At 34.9% G+C, this 17171-nt stretch overlaps 1 protein-coding gene across 1 annotated transcript; it reads left to right on the top strand.

Moving 5' to 3' along the window:
- The first annotated feature begins 1746 nt into the window (after nucleotides 1–1746).
- Nucleotides 1747–2250, top strand: LOC145050879 (putative mitochondrial protein AtMg00820). The gene has a single exon (XM_078999069.1). The coding sequence runs from the start codon at nucleotides 1747–1749 to the stop codon at nucleotides 2248–2250; it is 504 nt and encodes a 167-aa protein (XP_078855195.1).
- The last annotated feature ends 14921 nt before the right edge of the window (nucleotides 2251–17171 follow it).

The raw sequence follows: 17171 nt of genomic DNA, 5'->3' as shown, positions 1-17171 counted from the left end.
TCATCTGGAGAGAATACTAAACGTGTTAACAACATCATAGGTCAAAATTACAGATGGAGCAAAAAAGAAAATTCTCTAAATTGGATTCCTAATGAATGTTATAACATTTTCCTTCCAAAGAGACCCATTGCAAAACAGGTCAGTATGTACTAATATGTGCTTTAGTAATGTAGGGTCAAGAGAATATATGGTACTTAGACAGTGGATGCTCACGACATATGATAAGATTCAAGTCCCTCCTGGATGATTGTGTGAAGAAAGATGGCCCTACAGTCACGATACAATCAAGTGCAAATTCGTTGAGTTCAAAAATGTATCTTATGTCAAAGGTCTATAGTATAAGCTCATTGCAATCAGCCAACTATGTGATGATGGCTATGAAGTTCATTTCAATAAAAGGGAAGGCAAGGTGATTGATCAAAAGAAAGTCACAATACTCGTTGCAAATCATAAAAACGACATCTATATACTGGACATGTTTTTCACTGATAATTCTCTTAGGCACTGCTTCTTCTTTCGTTCACAATCTCATCTAAATTGGTTAATATGGCACAAGATACTCTCTTACTTAAACTTCAAGAAAGTTTCCAAGATTTCTGGAAATCAGCTTGTGGGAGGGATGCCTAAGATGAAGTTTATAAAAGATAACTTATGCTCAATGTGTGAAAAAGCAAAGCAGACAAAATCTTCATTCAAGCCCAAGTCCAGTTCTTCTATCACTAAACAGTTTCATATTCTTCATATGGATTTGTTTGGCTCTGTCCCTATTAAATCTTGATCTGGGAAGAAGTTCACACTGGTCATTATTGACGAGTATTCAAGGTTCACCTAAGTTTTCTTTCTGATAAAAAAATCATATTGTTGATGAAATCATTTCTCTCATTAAGTAGTGCAAAGTGTTGTATAACCGCAAAGTTAGACAACTATGAAGCGACCATGGAACTGGGCTCCGAAATTCAACTTTAGAGGAATTTTGTAAAGCTACATGAATTTCTCAGAACTTTTATGATGTATGGATACCTCAACAAAATGGTGTCCCTCAAAAATGAAATCTGACTCTCATTGAAGTTCGTCGTACTATGGTAGTAGAAGCTTGCCTTCCTTTATCCTTCTGGGCAGAAGCAGTCAACACATCATGTTATACACAAAATAGATCAATCATTGTGAAGCGACATGGTATGACTCCCCATGAATTTCTAAAAGGGAGAAAACATGATATCTCATACTTTCATCTTTTTGGTTGTGTTTGCTACATCTTGAATCCGAAGGATCCGCTTTCCAAATTGAAGCAAAAGATAATCAAGGATTCTTCTTAGGATATTCAAGTGAATTTAAATCCTTTAGAGTTTTTAATATTTTCAAGACAATTTGTTAAGGAATCAATTCATTTTACTTTTGATGAAGACTCTTTCATCCAATATCGAACCGATTACCCGACCAACATTCTTAACGAGCTTGTTCTCAGTCCGTATGATTCTTTTTCTGAGCCAATTGTCCAAACATTGTTCCTGGTGGAAATCATCTCTACAAAGCTGAGGACCCAACTGATGTTGAAGTTCATTCTCATAATTTTGAAGATTCAAACCCTAATGCAATTCCAAATCATGAGGGACCTCTCTTCAATGATGAACCAATCAGCAACAATGATGCAATACATAGGTTCCAGTGTGATCATCTTGAAACTAAGATCATCAGAAACTTCAACTCAGGAGTTCTTACTTGAAGCAGGGCCACCAATTTTTTTCCATGTCTGTAAATTTTGTGTCAATTATTGAATCCAAGAATGTGGTTGAAGCTTTAAAAGATAATGATTGGATCAAGGATATGCAAGATGAGCTAAATAAGTTTGAACAACACAATGTTTGGACGCTGGTTCCACATCCTCAAGGGAAAACTATTATTGGTGCTTGTTGGGTCTTCAGAAATAAGATGGATGAAGATGGGGTTGTTACAAGAAACAAGGAAATAGTTGTTGCTCAGGGTTTTTGTCAATTGGAAAGTTTAGACTATGACGAGACATTTTCCCCTATAACAAGACTTGAGGAAATAAGATTGTTTCTTGCAGATGCATCTTTCATGAACTTTAAAGTCTATCAAATGGATGTCAAGACCACCTTTCTACTTGAAGATGTCCAAGAAGAAGTTTTTTCTGAGGCTTTGAAAGTGAAGAATATCCAGATCGTGTGTATCGTCTGGACAAAATTGTGTACGGTCTCAAATGTAATAGTCGCAAATTCAGGCTACACATAATACGTAATAATTATTAAAATTAAATCCTTGAATAGGATAATTTATAGTCGTGCTCGCTACAAACTATATAATACAAGTTTTGTATTTAGGAAAAATAGGGAAAAAAATTAGTTGAATCGTCCGTAAGTCGTAAAAATAAGTGTGCCAAAACATATATATATATATATATATATATATATATATATATATATATATCATGTTATTAAAAAGCTATTCACATCAAAATGTACAACGGAATGGTTGAGTTTTGGGAAAAGTCACCAAAATGAAAATCGCAGTAATCTTTAAGATAGAAATTTTGGTAAAAGGAACACCAAAATCGAAGAACTTACGATAGAGTTATGATTTTTGCAAAATCATTAAATCATATAAACATAAGGGCTAAAAATAAAGTCAGAATTAGCCAATGAAGTCTAAAGAAAAGTTGTAGATCTTGTCGAAAGCTTTCTGTGGATATAAAGAATGTCAAAAAGGGAGCTCTAATGAGGAAGTTATGGAATTTAAAAAATATGTGTTTTGTGCAATGCACGGTGCGTGCTGAGAGTGCGATGTGTGCTTCTAGAAGGTGAAAACGTGGACCACGGAGAGTCTGACACGTGGCACAAAATGTTTGGGGTTTCTTCACCTTAAAATGCGTGAGATTCACCCTTTTTTCATGTCGTGCACCCCAAAATGGTTATAAATAGGAGGCCAACCCTATACTTTCTCCCAAAACTTCTAAAACACACACTCTCTCTCGATTTCCTTCAGTTCTAGCCCATTTTCTCTTAATTTTAGCCTTCGGCAAATCCCTACGACCCCTTACGTAGTAATAGCTAGCGAGTAGAAGCTCTACTAGTGAAATTTCCTAACTTTTCTCAGGAAGAACCTCTATAAGTTAAGTTACACTCTAATCTTTTCAGTGTAACTTATATTTATGGTTATAATTCCTTATTATGAACCTGTAAATAAGATTTTACATTAATTCCAAGTCATTATACTAATTGATAAACTTATAGGAGAGGTTTCTAGAATGTTCATGTTGGTTTGGATGTTGGATTTCAGAAAAGCTTATATTGAAATGATCCTTCCTCCCAACTGTCTTGTTTGGCTAATCCTTATTTGATGGATCTTGATGTACACATTGAGATTAGTGAAGAATCTAGAATATATCTATTATAGTCATCGGGATTATGAAACTAGAATAATACTTAGTGTTATACATTTAGGTCATTGAAAGTGCTAAGGCGAGGTTCTGCCCAAATACCGAGGCATCCACTTTTATCAAGTGAGTGCATAGTTAATTTCATCTTACACATAGATTTGAAGTATCTACATAATTACATGATGATATGCTTATTATTTGTGCTGAGAATATTATGTGTTAGATAAGATATTATGAGATGATATTTAACTGATTTAATTATATAAGTATTTAACACTTATAAATAAGTATTGGGTAGTAATAGGTGATGGTAGATAGGAGATGATAGATAGTTTGATGAGAGATAGATAATGATAAATAGAAGATGACTAGGAGATGCCCTGACCTTGACTTGTGATGTTGCGATGTAGTCGTATACCAGAGTATATATGGAAACCACTAACTAATCTAAACAAGTCATGTGGAAACATCGGCAAGCTCATAACATGTAGGTCATGAATTACGAGTTTAGTCGATGTAGTAACTACGTATTCATGAAATGATAATCTAACCCATATTGGACATGTATTGGGGGAGTAATCCCCGATACAGTACTATATATACAATGTAGGCGATGATCCTTAGGAAAAATCCTTATCAACAAACATATAAGGAAATGTGATGTAGGCGATGATAGGTAAATGCGATGTAGGAGATGACCATTAGGATAAATCCTTAGGAAAGAATAAATAATAAAACGAGGATAAGTGGTGATATATGTATTTTTATACATTATATCTTCATATTTTAGCCTTTATTATTCTTATTTAGAACTAAAAGGTACTTATAATGCTTTGAATTATAATTTATAGCTATTAGTTGTCGATAGAGCGGAAAAGAAAAGATCGGACTTAGACGCAAAAAGAAAGAAGGTTGCTGATGATTGAATTACGCCCAGTGTAATTCAAATTATGCCAAGCGTAAGGCTTGAATGATGACTACACCCCGCGTAGATATAATTACGCCCAACGTAGTAGGCTTGTGTCCCGAAGTATGGATCGCGATGGAATTTTAGCTTCGCCTAACGTAATTCGACCTACGCCCAGCGTACGTAGGTTGGTTCTAAAAGCTATAAATAGAGGACATCGGCCAACCAAAAGGGGGATTCCGACTACCATCGATCCTTAGTCGACAAGTAACATATATTTGGCCGTTTTGAGGGTCTAGAAGGCGGCTGGAAGGCCGTTAAGCTAACAGGAGCGAAGATCTAAGGGATTGGAGAGCGGATTTATGTCGGTAATCATGTGGTTTGTTATCATGACCATGTTAGCATTCCATTGTGATGCCATTATGAATTTACTTTCTGATTTTGGTGTTAAAACCTTTTTATTTTGTGCTTATGACTGAATGAATCTTTGAATTATTGGTTTAATTGCTATTTGGATTATTTATTCATATTTAATTTATTTTGTCAAGTTTGATTGAAGATCCATATGTGTTAAAGATTGTTGTTTTGTTTCCTATTTTTGAATTAATAAAGTTTAGATGACCATCTATCTATGTTAGTTTGAATCATAGTTGTCCAACGACCATTGGTGATTATGACTAGAGTTTTGACCAAAACCTAGGGTTAGGAAATAAAGTAATCAACTATAATGTTTGTGCATGAGTAGAATGACCATTCGATGCATGATTTAACTTCTAAGACTATTAGAGTTAAATAAGATCATATCTTGCTTAATACGAACCAAATACTGATTTGCATGATTGTTTGTTCACTTGATCAATGAGTTAATAATTTTGTTGAAATCAAAGGATTAGCAGTCATGACCATGACACTAGTCATATTAGGAATCAGTGAATAATGAATAATTATCCATTGTATCAGTAGTTAGCCATTAATTTTAGAAGTAATTTATCTAAACCAAAGTATCTAAAGAGATTTGTCTTCCTGTCAGTTTATCGAGATTTGCTATTTAGTTGTTCATTTGAGATTTAATAAACCCTTTCTTTACTGCTTTTGTGTGTTTTGTGTAACCTATAATCAAACATTTTAAATTAATTCACTACCATTCCCCTTGAGTTCGACACCCTTGCTTATCAAAGCTATACTATACTCGATCGGGTTCAGTGCCTGTAAGGTGTGGTTTAGATGCGATAAATTAGGAATTATAAATAAAAAACTAGTGCATTAAATATTCACATCAGCTAGTTAGGTTAATTGTTTGATAATTAAACATATTAGCTATATTATTGTGGATTGAAAACCCTATGTACTCACCAGGTTTCCCAACCTGACCCACTCAGTTATTTTTATCACAGGTATCAATGCGAAGATATATTATACTAAGAGATTAAAGGAGATGTAGGTTATTAGTATATATTAACGTAATGTCTATTTATGATTACTTTTTTATCAGTTATGACATCCTAAGTTTTTAAAAGATATCAATATCGAATGTTCTTCAAAAAGGTTTAATGTTAATATTATTTCTCATTGAAATAATACTTTTGGGACCAATTCCACAACAAAAGAAATACTCTATTTTAAAATAAGCATAAATGATTTTTTTTTAATTGACCATAAATTTGGGGATGTCACGGTTGTTATCAGATCATTACTTTAAGTGAACTAGGCGTAAGGTATTATTTCTAGACTTAAACTTAGACTGCTAAGCGATGATCGTGAGAGGTGTGTCTACTTTAGGTAGTACACCTAAATTGACAAAAGCACTAGCTTACTTTAGGATAAGATGCCTAATTTGTGTTTATGCTAAATGATCTACAAAATAACATGCCTTAGGTTTCTTGTCTAGATTACTTTAAGATATGTTGCCAACCTAGAATTAGGAAATTTTATGTGTTTAGGTTTCTAAACATTTAATTGTGGTATTAGAAATCGCATATAACTTTTCAGAGTGATAAGGAGAATTATGCGTCTAAACTTTCTCTCTTTCTCTCTCTCTCTCTCTCTCTCTCTCTCTATATATATATATATATATATATATATATATATATATATATATATATTCTCGTCTCAGTACGCTAAGCGCCGTTTTGGTATCTAGAACTTCATGGTGAGAACTCGTAGTGGATTAGGAAATGGTAACGGGAATCAGTAGCTTGATCCCCCTGTAGTTGAGCTTGCACCTGGAGCAGTACCAGCAACTGAACCTATCACAATGAAAATGATTAGGGTTTTGTTAACAGAACAGAGGGAAATAAGGAGCAATCCGAGGATAGAAATTAAAGTAGGACAGTGAGTCATTTGGAACCTTAAGTAGTTGATAAGAATAACCCTAAGGTGGGGATTGAAGGAGAGGGATGCAAGTACAAGGAATTCATGGTATCCAAACCACCCAGCTAATCTGAGAACCTAACGCCTGTACAAGTTATGAACTGGTTCTCCGAGATGGAGATGGTGTTCGACAGTTGTGACTGTAGTAGGAGACATAAGACGATTTTCGTTGTCTGACAGCTAATAACATGAGTGTTAAGTTGGTGGGATTTATTAAAAGACTCGACGCCATGGGGAGAAGCAAAAAGGATGTCATGGGAGGATTTCCTCGCATAGTTGAAGAGGGAGTACTGCTCTGAAAGAGACCTTCTAGAAATCAAAAACAAGTTCCAGAATCTAAAAAAGGGCGAAACGATGTCAGTGAGTACCCTGCCATATTCACTAAAAACATAAAGTTATTACCTCATCTGGTTCTTAGCAAACTCTCAAAGGTTGACAAGTTTGCTAACGGATTATCGGAGGACTTTGGTCCAATGGTAAAGAGAGAAAGGACTCTAAAGGAGGTCATTTGGTAAGCTAGGAATGTAGAGACCAAAATAAGGGAAAAGGGTCTAGAAGAAGCTAAGGTAGGAGAGAAGATGAAGCTTGAAGGGTCTTCAAATTCTGATAAGAAAAGGAAGATTATTGAGAACGGATACCAATGATAAGAAGTACGAAGGTAGAAGTGAATCCAGGTGATGTAAAAAGGGCAAGAAGAAGTACTAGGAAGATGCGACGGAGCAGTGACCTGCTACAAATATGGAAAGATGGGTCACTACTCCAGAGATTATACTTTTGATGAAAAGAAGTGTTACAAATGTGGATATGGTGGGCATATTTCAAGAAATTTCCCAAAAAAGAATGAAGCATTAGGGTAGAATGTGCCGCCAAAGTCGAAGGCAAGGGAATATCACATGATCCCCAACAAAGCAGCGATAGGTCAGGAATAGAGAGCGGCATATTTAGAGTTTGGGATATGAATAACAAGATTAAGTAGTATTAGGATGTGTAGCCTGATATAAGAGGCATGTAAAATAAATAAATTTTGTAACCATTTTCAGAGATAATGCAATTTCCTAAATTATGTTATGTGCTTTCTGTGTGATTTCCTTTTTGTTATAACTTAGTAGATTACAAGACAATACTTGGGACAGGTATGAGTAGGTGTGAAATGTAGTAGAGGCCTATACTATCAGAAGCATATGACTCACACTTAGATAAGGGAAAGTCACAAGGTTACTAAGTCTCTAAGTAATCGAGCTATTTTGTTTATTTCCATCATTACCTTTGTTTCAGTAATGACTACGAAGATAAATATTATTCCAACCTTAGTGGTCATATCGAATCAAGTCAGACTAATCTACGAACTAAGTTTGACGTAGTGTCTGAATTTAGATTGAAGGAAAAGATAATCGAAGCGATCAGTAGAGATATCAAATTCACCGTTAGGATTAAGTAGCCTGAAGCTAGAAGTACTACCTGCGGAAATGTGATTATATCACATTAGAACATGAAGGAAGGTATCCTTTGTGTGAGGATCAGACTCAAAGATACCTAATTCTAGCCGTTGCATCATACGACGAAAGGTTATGAGAGAATTACTACTTGGTCTATTACGATAATCGAAGTAACATTGATTTAGGTTAAGTCAATTCTAAAAGGAGTAAGAGCCTCCAATGAAGATCGAATTTAGTAGGTGGATCAGGTGCAGGATTGAGCACCTTCAGTAGTTTAGAAGTCTCAGGGTTGAAAAAAACACAATAGAAGATACATAAGTGTTACGGTTATTACCTACGGCAAAAAGGTAACATGCAGAGTCATCATACAAGCCCCGTTTTGTTGATGATTTCGAGACGTAATCATCCTAAGGGGGAGATAATTGTAATATCCGCAAATTCAGGCTACACATAATAAGTAATAATTATTAAAATTAAATCCTTGAATAGGATAATCTATAGTCGTGCGCACACAGACTATATAATACAAGTTTCGTATTAAGGAAAAATAAGAAAAAAATTAATTGAATCGTCCGTAAGTTGTAAAAATAAGTGCGCCAAAACATATATATTATTATATATTTAGAAAGTACACATCGTCCCGATCTCGAAAGTATAACTTTTTTAGAAATGCAAGTTCATATGAAGGAGATACGAATTTTATAAGATATAAATATCAACCACATAATTAAAAATTAGTAATGTTAAAAGGTACGAAGAGAATGATTGACTTTTGGGTAAAGTCACCAAAAATGAACATCATAGTACTTTTTAAGATAGGAATTTTGGTAAAAGAAACACCAAAATTAGAGTCCGTACGAGAGAGTTATGATTTTTGCAAAATCATTAAATCATATAAAAATAAGGGCTAAAAATAAAGTCTGAATTAGCTGATGGAGTCTACAGAAAATTGTAGATCTCGTCAGTAGCTTTCTGGGGATATAAAGAACGTTGAAAACAGAGCTCGTATGAAGAAGTTAATGAATTTACAAAATATGTGTTTTTCACAACGCGTGCTACTAGAAGGTGAAAACACAGACCATAGAGAGCCTGACATGTGGCACAAAAAGTTTGGGGATTCGTTACTTTAAAATGCACGGCATGCACTCCGTTTGCATGTCGTGCACCCCAAAAGCAGCTGTTAATAGGAAGTTGTCACACCCCAAAACCAAGAACGGCGGAAACGTTCCGGGGTGGAGGACATCATGTGAAGTATCATAACAGTGTAAAGTAGTAAACAAGCAACAACATCATCCATTGCATTAAAAGTAAAGTTGTAATACATGTGTGTTCTTTCATAATGTACAACAATAAAATGAATAATCAAAATAAGATGAGTCTTGTCTGTGCTCTGTCTTCTCAAAACCTGGCCATCGTACCTGTCTAACTGGTGACCTGAGAATACAAGTTATTTTGAAAGCGAGTATCAGCCTAAATCTGGTGAATTCATAAGTATTTAAGTGTCATTGTCTTGTTTTGGAAAGCTGTTATGAATGCCATGTAAATCTTTAAATGAAATTGTTGATATAAGTATGAAAAACCCTAGAAAATCTCATATTTCCTACTAGTATGAAATGTAGTCTTCTACTAAGACCCGGATGTTTTGTTATGACAATGATAGTTTTTCCTTCTTTTTTACTATTACAAACAGTACTTAGTCTAACTCATCGTTTATGTGAATGTATCACAAAATAAAGTAAATAGGAAAAGAATATAATCGTCTTCTACCAAGACCCGAATGTTTTGTTATGATAATGATAGTTTTTCCTTCTTTTTGACTATTACAAACAGTACTTAGTCTAACTCATCGTTTATGTGAATGTATCACAAAATAAAGTACATAGGAAAAGAATATAATCATCTTCTACCAAGACCCGAATGTTTTGCTATGATAATGATAGTTTTTCCTTCTTTTTGACTATTACAAACAGTACTTAGTCTAACTCATCGTTTATGTGAATGTTTCACAAAATATAGTAATAGGAAAAATATAATCATGTAAGTGTTATCCTTTTGTATTAGGATTAACACGACATCGCGATTTGCGAAATGTATAACCTTTGACCATCCGTAGATTGTTCAATTTTCCTCTGTAGCTACAGCAGGTGGGAGGAAGGGTTAGTCCCGTAAAGGTACTCCTAATATAAGTATTAACCGTAGGCATCCGTAGATGTTCATCAACCTCTGTAGTGAACAGTAGGCCCAAGGAATGGTTAGTCCCGTAAAGGTACTCCTAATATAAGTATTAACCGTAGGCATCCGTAGATGTTCATCAACCACTGGTGCTAACAGGTGGGTTTCGGAATGGTTAGTCCCGTCTAGATATCCCGTTGAACTGGGATAGGCAGGACAATTTACACAGAAGGTACTAATAAATCATCCTAGTGAATCGAGGTACAAGTATCCATGTAAATGTATACAAGAAAATGTATCTACGTAAAGGTACTCATGTATGGTATTCATGTAAGCGTATTCATGTAAGTGTATTCATGTAAGCGTATCTATGTAAGCGTATTCATGTAAGCGTATTCATGTAAGCATATCTATGTAAGCGTATTCATGTAACATGTAATGTATAGTATAGACTCATGAATGAACTGACTCTGATGTAATTCCTTGTAATAGGAATAATGTTATGTATCTCCTAACTATCCCTATAATAGTTAACTGGAAGGTAATTGATTGTCCAAACAGGTTTATACACCCTTACTACACAAGAGTGTGGGAAACTGAATGAAGGATGAAAACTATAACATCAATACATATAAAAGAACATAAGTGTATAGATATAGTTTTGTTCAAGAAGGTAAAAATGGTTTTCTAAGACATCTAAGAGTTTTGAACAATAATTAACAATGACTTGATGTCATTTTAATAAACATTTTAAACGCAATACTTTTGCTATCAAGGTATTTTTAAGATATAAAACCATTTCATGCATCACATTTTGTAGTATGTGAAATCTGCTGAATGAAAACACAGTTATAAATACATATGATTGATTTAATAACATGTTGTTTTCTACCTGTATTCCCCCCCCCCCCATTAAAGCATTTAAAATCATTTAAAACATTGATTAAGGGGTATGAACTCACCTGTTGTGGGTGATACGAATGAACTGAAGAGGTAGGATTGCTAGGTGTCAAGTGAAGTCTTGAACACACTCTATGATCCTAGTTAACATATAATATCACATATAAGTAACAAATTAGTCTATAAACAACTAATAAATAAGTCAAGACACCCTAGGACATGCTAAACACCTTTATCAAGTGTTATTAGCCTCTAGGCTTGCATCTAAGTGTTTGTAGGGGAAGCTATTGTGTGTAGGGCTCAAGGAAAACTCCACCATGAAGTTCACGACCCTAATGACACTACCAGATGAGTTTACGGTCGTAAACTCATGAGTTTACAGCCGTAAGCTCACACCTATATGTCCATTTTGTGTTTGATGCTCTACAAGACCCTAAGAAGCATTTCTACTTAATAGCTTGGTCTATGGAAGAGTTTAGGGCATTATATAACTCCTTTTAAGAGTTTATGGCCTTGGGACCAAATCCCATGGAGATTACGGCCGTAATCTCCCTTGGATGGGTGTTTTTGGTGTTTTCAAGTTCCTAATTCAACTAGGAACTAAACTAGGCTAGTGTACAAGGCTTTAGAAGAGTTTATAGCACCATTTGGCCCTATTGTTTGGAGTTCACGGACCTGGAACTTCTTGGGCCGTGAACACCTTACTCTTGGTGTTCTAATGGTGTTTGCTAGTCCTAAACACATTAAGGTACATGTCTAAACTAGTCTCTTGGCTTAAGGAAGTCTTTTAGGGCATTTTGACACCTTAAAATGGAGTTCACGGCCCAAGAACATCCTTGGCCGTGAACTTACTTTTAGCCCTTGATTCTAAATGTTTTCTATCCCTAAACTCATTAGTGTACAAGTCCAAACTAGTTTCAATGCTTAAGGAAGGACTAGGCACCATTTGGCCCTTATAAAAGAGTTTACTCTCCAAGTGTTCTTGGGCGGTAAACTCTCAAATCTTGCGGTTTTGATCTGATTTTGATGTTATTAAGCACAATCTAAGCTATATAATACAACTAGATAGAAGTACTCACGATTTGGGATGAAATCCCGAAGATCCGTGAGAGAGAAAATGGCTTTTCTCTAGTTAGAAATGTAACTAATGAATAAATATGGTTCATAATCCTATATATAGTCTTGTGATTTTTGGCAGAAAATATTTTATTCACGAAATGAACTCTAATATCATAGAGTTTTGGAATAATAGAGTTGCAGAAAACCCTAGTGCATCCACTCTCCTGATATCTCCTTAAGTGTAATCCCTGAAATACTCAAACTTATACCCAAAAGTCTGGAAATTCACTGTAACTGTTCTAACTTCTATTGACTTGATATGGTTTGTTCAAAATGGAAATTTCGGGTTGTCATAGAAGTCAAGCCTCATTCTTTCTCCCACAACTTCGCAAACACCCTATCTCGATTTCTTTCAGTTCTAGCCCATCTTCTCTTAGGTTTGGCCTTCGGAGAAGCCATGCGACCCCTAAAATAGTGGTAGATAGCGAGTAAAAGCTCTACAAGTTCAGTTTGCTAACTTTTTTTAAGGTAAGTTACACTCTAGTCTTTTCAGTGTAACTTATATTTATGGTCATAAGTTGTTATTATAAACCTATAAATAATATTTTTCAGTAATGCCAAGTCTTTATAGTGATTCAGCTACCTACAGAGAGGTTTCTAGAACGACCATGTTGTCTTGGTTGTTGGATTTCAGAAAAACATTTATGCCGAAATGATCCTGCCTCCCAACTGTCCTGCCTAGCTGATCCTTACTTGATAGATCTTAATGTAGACATTGGGATTAGTGAGTAATCTAGACTATAATTATTATAGTCGTTGGGATTATGAAAATAGACTAAGACTTAGAGTTATACATTTAGGTCACTGAAAGTGCTAAGGCAAGGTTCTGCCCAAATTCTGAGGCATCCACTTTTGTCAAGTGAGTGCATAGTTACTTTCATCTTACACATAGATATGAAGTATCTAGATAATCACATGCTTATGTGCTTATTATCTGTGTTGAGAATATTATGTGTCAGATAAGATATTATGAGATGATATTTAACTGATTTAATTATATAAGTATTATACACTTATAAATATATATTGGGTAATAATAAGTGATGGTAGATAGGATATGATAGATAGATAATGATAAATAAGTGCTAATAAATAAGAGATGAATAGGAGATACCCTGAACTTGGCTTGCGATGTAGTCATCTACTGAAGTATAGATGGATACCAGTGACTAATCTAAACAAGTCATGTGGAAAAACTGGCATGCTCATAACCTGTAGGTGATGAATTATGAGTTCAGACAACATAGTAACTACATATTCATGTGATGATACTCTAACCCATACTGGACACGTATTGGAGGAATAATCCCCGAAACAGTACTATCTATCCAATGTAGGCGATGATCCTTAGGAAAAATCCTTATGAAGAAACATATAAGGAAATGTGATGTAGGAGATGATAGGTAAATGCGATGTAAGAGATGACCCTTCTCATAAATCCTTAGGGAAGAATAAAATATATAACGGGGATGGATAATTCGATTAATTGTTTGATAATTAAACATATTAACTATATTATTATGGATTAAAAACCCTATGTACTCACTTGGTTTTCCAAACTGACCCACTCGGTTATTTATATCATAGGCATTGATGTTGAGATATATTACACTAGGAGATTAAAGGAGATGTAGATCATTAGTATAAATTAATGTAAGGTCTATTTATGATTATGTTTTGCATAAGTTTTGACCAATTCCGCAAAAAAAAAAGAAATATGATGTTTTAAAATAAGCATAAATATTTTTTAAATGAACATAAATTTGGGGATGTCACATCAAACAAGATATCAGGACGCGGTACGACACACTGGCCACTTATCTCCTGGAGAATGGATTCAAGCGAGGGGATATCAATAACACCCTGTTTGTCAAGCAATCAGGGTATGGCATTATTCTTGCTCTGGTGTATGTGGATGATATCATTTTTGGATCCACTGAGGAAACAGTGAATACTAAGTTGGTTGTAGTAATGGCCAAGAAATTTGAAATGAGCATGATGTGTGAATTAACGTTTTTCTTGGGTCTTCAGGTTAAGCAACTCACTGATGGGATTTTTATTTTTCAAACCCAAAACATCACTGGCCTCCTGAAGAAGTTTGGTTCTTCTGATAGTAAATCGGCATAAACCCTATTGCCACAATTTGTGACTATATCCGTTGATCAATCTGGCACTGAAATTAATGCCAAAATGTATAGAGGAATGATAGGATCTCTTCTCTATCTCACTACCAGTCGTCTGAATATCATGTTCGCCACCATATTGTGTGCTCGCTATCAGGCCAATCCTAAAGAATCACATCTCTACGCTGTAAAGAGAATCTTCCATTATCTGAAGCATGCTCTAAATGATGGCTATGGTATCCACATGATTCAAAATTCAATCTGGTCGGTTATAATGACTCTAATCATGGTGGATGTGGTATCTATCGAAAGAGTGCTTCAACAGGAGCTCAATTGATGGGAAATAGAATTGTGAGATGGTCAAGCAATAAGTAGATGTCAGTGGCTTGCTCTACCTCTGAAGCGGAATATGTTGCCGCTGGAAGATGTTGCGCTCAAATTATTTAGGCTTAGAATTAGCATCAAGATTATGGATTCTCATTCACAAACACTTCTATCTATTGTGACAATACCAACTCAATTTTGATGATTCAGAATCCATTTCAACATTCCAAGATCAAACACATCAACATTCGTCATCACTTCATCCGTGATATTGTATAGAAAGGAAAAGTTGAATTGTGATACATTCCAATGTCCGATCAATTGGATGATATCTTTAACAAGGAAGTGGATGAGAAGACCCTAAACAATTTCATCACTGAACTAGCATGCTTTCAATGAAATGAACTCCATTTTCTTATTTACAAGATACTTTTGTGTTTACAATATCATTTATCTATTATTTTTTTCCAATTAATTGAAAGTATAAAACTTTTGACAATTTATGTCCTTAGAATCATGTTGATGTATGTGATTAAATCTACCTAAGTATCTCATCAGCAAGACCATATGCTAAAATGATATTGAGTCAACCACTCACCCTTACTTTTATGCACTGACATTTCTTTAAGTGTGAGATTGCCTAGTCCAGATCAAAAAGTTATTATAAGGCTTGGGTGTTTACTTTATGATTAATCATTCATCCAAACTTTGTCCCTAGAACTATGTTTGCCATATGCATTAAGTCTCATGTTTTGCTAAAACATCAAGCTTTACCTAGTGGCTTATCCTGATTTCATTGTCATCAGCATAGGAGATACTTTTTCAGGTCCTTAATTGGCAAAGGGTTACTCAAATTCTTGTAAATTAGAGCTTGATGATTCATTGTATAATTTCATACACAAATAAAAGTTCAAAAACTTAGTACTGATGGTTAGACTATGTACCATAGTCTATCACACACACCACCCCTTCTCACCCTATTTTTCTTCTTAAAAGATTTATGATTGAAAGTAAGATTCTAGACGCTAATGAGAACTTGAAAAATCTGTGCTGATGGGTATATCATGTTCTAGGGTATATTACACACACCTACCCATTCTTTCCCTTGTTTTTGTAATAAAAGAAGTTAATGATTTATCATATAAAACTATATGCTGATGAGACTTCACAATTCTATGTCAATGATCTATTGTATCACAATATACTGGCAGGAGACGTCACTAACCCATCCATCATTCCGTTGCAACTCGTGACATGCTGATACCTTGTGATGCAATATGTGATATGCAATTTTCAAATGGTTACTCTTCAACAATAACTTTTAGACGAGGATAAGAATGCAAATTGTTACCTTGAGATTTGAGAATTTTATGTTACCTTCTCTCCCTCAATGATTACATGAAAAGGTGGGGATTTTGAATTTTCAAAGGGAATTTTTATCTCTCCTATGTCACTACCTTCTCTCAAGCAAATCATCTCAAAGAAATCATTTGTTTATATTCTTCAAAGCTCTGCAATTCCGCTCAAGCTCTTCTCAGACTTCAACAATGGCTTTTGTTCTATTCGCTTTCATTCCTACTGCAAATGTTCAAAAGGCACCAAATACCCCTAATACCCCCATCGTGATTCAAGCTAACAACATAGCGTTTCAGAAGGCATCCCACCTCAATACTAGAGTTCAGGCATTGAAGACTTCGTTCAATATTTCAAGTGTTGTTCTCTTCGCTATGCCCTCAGTGATGTTCCATAACCCTTTTTCCCAAACCACGTGTGTGAGTTAAATTACTCGTGCACTTTTGATATAAATGCTCAAATCATCTTCAGAATTGTTAGATATGGTCATTGACGGGTTGAGATTTCTTCAATGCTAATTCGTCAAGTTCTTCATCTTCCTCGCTCAAAATTATATCTCGAGATTCTTCCTGAGGCTATATGCAAATCAATTCTTCCATGAATTGTATATGATCTCTCTCTCTCTCTCTCTCTCTAAGGTAAATGAGACCCTGAAAAATATGTTCTTCGCCAGTGCCTCAATGTTGGCTAGAAGTATGTGACAGGTATCATAGGGAAATGTCTTAGGCACAAAACTGGCATATTGGACCAATTGAATTTTTTTGATTTAAGTATTCTATATGCCATCGCTCGTGACAAGAACCAAGATTTTGCTTAACTATTATTCAATCAGATAATGAAGTGTATCAGTAGCAATAAGCGTCCAACATATTTTCCATATTAACTCTGGATTCTATTTTTTTGGCACACGCTGGAATGGGTTATAACATCAATCATGGGGCATCTATTCCATCTCCAATTCTATCTTCAAAGATAATCAATGCAATCCCTGAAAATGGAGATGTTCACTTGTTTCAATGGATGGTTCTTTGGACAGAACATCCATATAATTATAAGGTTGTAAAAGATAAATA

Source organism: Lactuca serriola, chromosome 5 (genome assembly GCF_051521515.1).
Source record: "Lactuca serriola cultivar US96UC23 chromosome 5, Lser_US96UC23_V15, whole genome shotgun sequence".
NCBI classification, from domain to species: Eukaryota; Viridiplantae; Streptophyta; class Magnoliopsida; order Asterales; family Asteraceae; genus Lactuca; species Lactuca serriola.
Note: the sequence above shows the minus strand (reverse complement) of the source record. Positions and strands in the feature narration are given on the sequence as shown.